This window comes from Musa acuminata, chromosome BXJ2-11, assembly GCF_036884655.1.
Source record: "Musa acuminata AAA Group cultivar baxijiao chromosome BXJ2-11, Cavendish_Baxijiao_AAA, whole genome shotgun sequence".
Lineage (NCBI taxonomy): Eukaryota > Viridiplantae > Streptophyta > Magnoliopsida > Zingiberales > Musaceae > Musa > Musa acuminata.
The window spans coordinates 25,178,356-25,184,996 of record NC_088348.1 but is presented as its reverse complement, the minus strand read 5'-3'; the positions used below and the strand labels follow the sequence as shown (position 1 = coordinate 25,184,996).

General features: G+C 36.1%; 1 protein-coding gene across 1 annotated transcript; it reads right to left on the bottom strand.

The window, feature by feature from the left end:
* Nucleotides 1–3,273: 3,273 nt before the first annotated feature.
* LOC135626225 (small ribosomal subunit protein bS21c-like) lies at nucleotides 3,274–5,383 on the bottom strand. The gene is made up of 2 exons (XM_065131387.1): nucleotides 4,883–5,383; nucleotides 3,274–3,650 (listed from the first exon to the last, which is right to left on the bottom strand). The coding sequence occupies exons 1-2, from the start codon at nucleotides 5,311–5,313 to the stop codon at nucleotides 3,536–3,538; spliced, it is 546 nt and encodes a 181-aa protein (XP_064987459.1). The 5' UTR covers nucleotides 5,314–5,383; the 3' UTR covers nucleotides 3,274–3,535.
* Between the last annotated feature and the right edge of the window lie 1,258 nt (nucleotides 5,384–6,641).

Genomic DNA, 6,641 nt, shown 5'->3' with positions numbered 1-6,641 from the left:
ATTTTTTATTTATTTTATTTGGATGAATTATCATTCTTTTAACAATGTTAAACAACATCAAGACAATTTATAGTCACATTCTTTTCTATTGAATTGGTTTGATCTAGATCAACCCTTAATCTAATTCAATATAATATAATATATTGATCATGGGTATATTGAATTACCTCTTATCTAACTCATCATCATAATTGTTAAATCCTGAATTTTGATAACGAAATCGATTGATGAGTTTATACACTAATAAGTATTTGAGATAAGTAACGTAGGAGAAACTTCGATCATGGACTTTAACTATTGAAAAACAAATCGTTAAAATAGGAGAACCAAACATTGGCCGGAGAGCTTCATGTTAGAGATTGGACGTCAAGCTAGAGGATTGGTAGATATATCGGATGATGGACTTTGTGCCATAAGTTCGAGCATCGTGCCAGAAAGATCGGGTATTGCGCTAAGAAGATCGGATGTTGTGGGAGGTCAACATGCCGATAAATCGGGCAATACGTTGAAGGAAAGGATGATATACCGGAGGTTCGAACGAAGTGTCGGATGAACATATAATATGTCAAACAATGAAGGCTTCATGATTGTAATTAGAATTGTTAAGTCTTAATTGATATCGTTTATAGTCTAATTAAATTGATTTTGGGGCATAACAATACCAACTTGATTAAGAATCTATTGGGCTTAAACTAGGATCGAATTGGGTCTATTGGAAAGCTAATTTAATGACCTGGGGTTGGGTTGGGTTTAGCGGTGGTACCGTCAGGCCCAAGTGGTGGTATCGCTTGTGAGTTGAAAAACATGAATTGTACTTTTTCAAAAATCCCGACGATAGTACCATCCAAGCAAGCAGGGGTATCACTAAAGTCAAGATTCCCAAGCTCTGTCAAGCGATAACATCGCTCAAACAAGCGGTGGTACCACTAGAGCCTAGGTTCCCAAGCTCTACCACATTGTAGTACTACCCAAGTAAGCGGTGGTGTTGCTAGAGCCTAAGTTCCCAGGCTCTGTATGGCGGTAGTTCTACTCGACGCAAGCGATAGTACCGCCATTATCCCGAAAACCCAAGGATTTAAAATTTTTATTTTATTTTTAAAATCATTTAGGGTCTATAAATATCACACTCATGTTTGCTTGGTAAAAGCATGAAAAATTTATAATTTGAAGTGTGTAAACCCTTTTAAAAAGTGTTGAGTCTCTTCCCCCTTAAGTTTAAAGGTCATTCTAAGGGAGATATGATGTTTTCTTGTAAAAGAGATATACGAAGGTTATCTCCTAAACCTGTCAAAAGGAGAAAGAATCATAATAATGATAGTTTATCTTTGTCCATTAAAAGGAAGATTAGTAGTGAAAGTTGATGGTTTCGAGGAAAGAGAAATCGAGAGTGGATATAGGTTGGGACGATCGAACCACTATAAATCTAATTTATATTTCTCTTTATACTTTTTCTTTTATTAATTGATTTAGTTACTCACTACTGTTACTCATATTCTTAAGTGCATTTCTAATATATATTTTTCAATCAAAAAATTTTAAATTATAATTTTATTCCGAAAGCACTAATTCAAATTATTCAAGTCAAATAACGTTATCATTTCAAATTATTCAACCTCCTCGATTCACTTTCCTTTCGTTTCTCCTCTCCTCGTTTACCTTGTCCTACCTATCCATCTTTGCTTTCTACTCTTTTCCTTTCTCTCTCCATCCTTCTACTATTTGTTTCCATCTTCTCCTCCAATATATTTTAAGTTTTAATAAATAATATTTTTTAAATACTTCAAAAAAAAAAAATCATGAATGAGTACTACAATCATATGTGGGTGTGGAGATACCAGCTTAAAGTATTTTAGATAAAAGTCCAACGTAAGTACACTTAATTTTAACCTGATAAATACTTGATTGGAAAATCCTCAATTGGATAAGTGCTATGAATGATTGTATTTGAGCTCATTTTCAACTGTAGCAAATCAACTTTAAGCAAATGACCTCAAACTTTTAAAATTCTTTCAGAACATAGTTCTAATAATGATTTAAGTAATTTTTTATGATTTTAGGATAATTAATTATCAAAGTTGACATGTTTTTGGATAAATTTTATGGATGAGTATAATTTAATTTATTTTGAAGTGTAAAGGAGTCAGCTTCCATCAAACTATCTCAAACTCTTATAATTTTATTATAAAATAATTCTAATAAGGATGTACTATTTTTTAAAATTTTACTGTGAATTTAGGATGATTAAATAAAATTGATATATTTTTGGGTAAATTATATGAATGGGTAAGTTAGTTCATTTTCAAGTGTAATAGGTCAAATTCGACCGATTCGATCTCAAACTTTTACAATTTTACTACAACATGATTCTAACAAGGATTTTACTAATTTTTATTTTCTGATAAATTTATAATAAATAAACAATTAATTTAGTATTTTTTTGATAGATTTTGTATAAAAATAATTAATATTTGCACTCGAGTGAAATTTTTTTGATGAGTTAAAGATAATTAATTATCAAATTTGACACATTTTTAGGTATGTTATGTGTAATTTGATTCATTAACAAATATTATAGGGTCCACTTTGACCAAATTATCATAAAATTTTATGATTCTACTAGAATATTTAATGAGGACGATATCAGTTTTTATGTCTTATGATGAGTTTAAGATAATTAATTATTAAATTTGATGTATTTAAAAAAAAAGATTATGTGATACGAGTGCATTCTAATTCATTTTTTAGTGTAACATGTTAAATTCCATCAAACGATATCAAGCTTTCATAATTTTTGTAATTCTATTTAGAACATGATTCTATCGAGGATTTTAGTAGATTTTATTTTTTGATGACTCAAGATAATTAATTATCAAATTTGATGTGTTTTTTTTTTAATATACATGAATGAGCATAATTCGATTCATTTTTATTTTTTAGTGTAACAATATCAACTTCAACTAAACTATTTTAAACTTTCGTAACACTCGGTCAACTTGGACAATACAATTTCAAACTTTCACAATTCTATCAAAATATTTTGTCTAAAATGATAGTAATGAATGTTTGATTTTATAATGAATTAAAAATATTGTCACAATTCTTTCATAATTTGAAGCTAACAGACAATGCAGCAGAGTTATAACATGTCCTAACCAATTGTTAGGACCAGAGGATGCAGACAAAATTTCTGTGAGTGCCCCCAAGAAATAATACAACTTCCCTTATCTGATAAAAGTAAAATCATAAAGAATAGGCAACCAAGTGGACATCACATTGTTAACCTGGAAAGTTAACTTGAAGGAGGCACCATCAATAGATATTGTATCATAATATACAGGCACCAAATGTTCAAGACCTTTGTCATTTTCATACCATTGCTTTATTCGAAAAGAGAAGAAAAAAACCAACAGAAAGGAGAAAGAAAGGACAAAACACATCGGCATCAGTTAGTAATAGCTAACTCTAACTTAAATGGCTTTCAAAAACAAAACCATGAAAATACTGCAGGTTCTTCCACTAAGGCATCCTAGGTGCACTAAGGAAGTTCTCCTTCAGGAATTTCCCAATTGTCTTTCTCCTCCTCCTCCTCCTGTATCTTTGCCTTTGGTTCTTCCTGGTTATCTTGCTTACGGACTTTTGGTTGATAACGCCTGAAATTAGTGGAGGAAAAGAATAGGAGCAAGTAGTTAATGTCTGGAGACAAACAAAGTTGAAATATTTTAGAAGAATTTCCAAAGCAAAATAAGTTGCACACTGCTATTGAATATTTATCATTCAGAAGCAACCAAGTAGCAGTTTTATGAACTAAGGTTGTAAGCAAAGCACAAGTCAAGGCTCACCAAGAGCTAACAGCCATGGTGTCAATCATGACTTGTCTAAACAGAGTGTTCACTGAAAACAAGAATATAATAGACTAATTTCCAAAACCATTTTCTACAAATTGTGACGTCCAAAACAAAACCAAGTACCTTCATTGAAAATATTTGTTTTCAGCTAAAATATAAGTCGTAACCCCAGAAACAATAGCAGAATAATGAACCACCTTTCCATTTTCATCTTGAGCGATATCAAGCTGATGATACGTTATAGCTTCACAATTATGTCAAAGTAATGAGACTAACTATCAAGCCAAAAAGGATTGAGTAACCTAAACCTCTAAAAGTATGAGTTAGCAAGAAAGCACTACTTTTTAAATCCCTGTCATTGCATTTTAACGTGACTAAAACATCTGATGATTAACTTGCTTCTTGAAGGTGGATTCTGTAACACCAACAAACTCACATGCAAAGGATTTTAGGAGGAACAAGAAGAGAAAACAAACACACTTGATTAGCTGCCCAGCATTATGATCTAAGCTAGGTGTAGGTCAAGGCTAATAGACAGGCAGAAGTATGAATCGATTCAATGGATTAGCTGTCCAAAGGCAAGCGGATAATACGTGATTGTTCAGACTTCAGGCAACAACCAATACATGCTATTTAACACGACCATTGTGTCCACAAACTGATGATATCCATTTCAAACCCCATTGCTTCCGCTTATTACCGAAACCTACAACCAAACCTGACCATGGAATCGATGCCCAAGTAATGAAAGTAGATCAACACCTACTAAATTGTGGATGCTAAAAGGAATCTCTCTCTAATTGTTTATGCTGAGAAATATAGTCATGTTGGCATATCTATTTGCACAGAGTATAATTCAATCGTAAGTATTCAACAACCTAAATCTCTAAAAGCACGAGTAACCAAGATGAGATCAAACATTAATCACTGTCTTTCCATTATAAGAAGAGATATGGAGATTAAATAAAAGAGCTTTACAAATCATAAAAATCAGGGTTTTGGGAAAAACAAGAAGATGAGATGAACCAAGAGCAGACCTCTTCCGATTCCTCCGGGCCGCATCACGGGCCTTGCGCTTCTTCTTCTCCTGCTCGTTCTCGAACCAACGTCTCCTCTTGCACTCCTGGATGACCCCGGCCTTCATGACCTCCCTCTTGAACCTCCGCAGCAGCACCTCCTCCGGCTCGTCCTCCCCGACCACCACCTGCGCGTTGTAATACCCTCCCCGGGCGTAGAACAGGTTAGCCAATGCCAAGGATGGATAGCAGCTGCAGACGAGCCCTTCCTTCTCCGCCGGCATTGTCACCTCCGAGGGGGGCCGAACAGGGGCCGAGCTGCGGATGGAGGCGGGAGGGAGCCCATCGGTTTTAGGCTTCGGGAAAGGGACGGGGGGAGGAGGCGGGGGCTTCTCCGTGGGGGGGACGAGGAAGGGCAGGGAAGAGAGGAAGCTGCCGAGGGAAGCAAGCATGGCGATCGATGCTCGCTCGATCGGGCTATGTTTTGCGTCCTCGACTTGAAGCTGTTTCCTTAAACCCTAATCACAGAGAATCTCGTGACTAATTTATAGATTCCTCTCGGGAACGATTCGGATACTTGCCGGGCCGAGTTCGGGAATCGGAACGATTCATCTGACGGGTGGATTAGTTTTCGAATCGGATTAGATTGGGGTTAGTGTTCGGCTGGAATTGGAATTGGAATTGGAATTGGAATTGGAATTTGTTTTGACTCGATTAAATTATCGTAGCTATTAATTAGTCGTTTTAATCGTTTCTTTTATTTAATAATTATATGATCATTTTAATTGTTTTTTTCTTCTCTATGATTGATTTTAGTCCTATTTTGGAGTGGGACCCATCCTTATGACAATAATTACTTCTGCATCCTTTTTCATTTAAATTCTTTTTGATATTTTGATTAGATATATTTAATTTATGCTAACTTGTGCGTATGTTCTAAGATATATTAGTTGGAACCATGACAGAATTAAACTTGACAAGGATGAATGGTCTTTTCTTAAAGACCATTAGAGACATAATGCAATTCTCTCAATAATCCTCCTTTATCTTAAACAAAATGAGATGACATCATGGCATAAGCCACTTAGAACACAAAGTAGCCAGCAACAGAAATGATCATGAGGGTTGCCTTGGAGGTTACACCGATGAGGGAGGCGTCACTCTTGGCGGTGGACTCACTCTCTGGCTCGGTGGGGTGGGTGCCGAGAGGAGCTCCGACGCCGCCAGCATCGCTATCCTCGATGCCATGGTCCCCAGAAGGAGCCTCGGCACTGTCCGGGAGCGGCGATGTGGCAATCGGGGTCAAGACGCTTGGTACGGAGTCGACACCTACGGATGGCGATGAGGCAGAGGGTGTTGAGTCATCGGCACCGACGAAGACTGTGACAGCCAGGAGAGTGAGAATGGCGATGAGGAGGAGCTGTTGCCGTGCCATGAAGCGATTGGGAAGGATGAGATCGATGAAGATGGAATCGATGGAGGATGAAGGGAAAGAAAGCAGAAGAGAAATATATATAAGGAAGGGAAGAATGGAGAAAGAGAGGCTTCGGCAGTTAGTTCCGTTAAAAGTGGTTTGACTTCTACTCAGAGAGGAGAGGGGGGAGCGGGTCCCACGGGTTGACTATTCTTTTTTTTTTTTGGTTTTTTGGGGATTGATTGGTATAGAAGCTCACTTTTTTTTTTAAATTAATTTTTGGTTATTATTATTTTTTTGAAGGAGCTCAAAAATCGTGCCATGAGTTGTGAGAGCTAAAGTTGGGTTAAATTGGCATTAAGATCA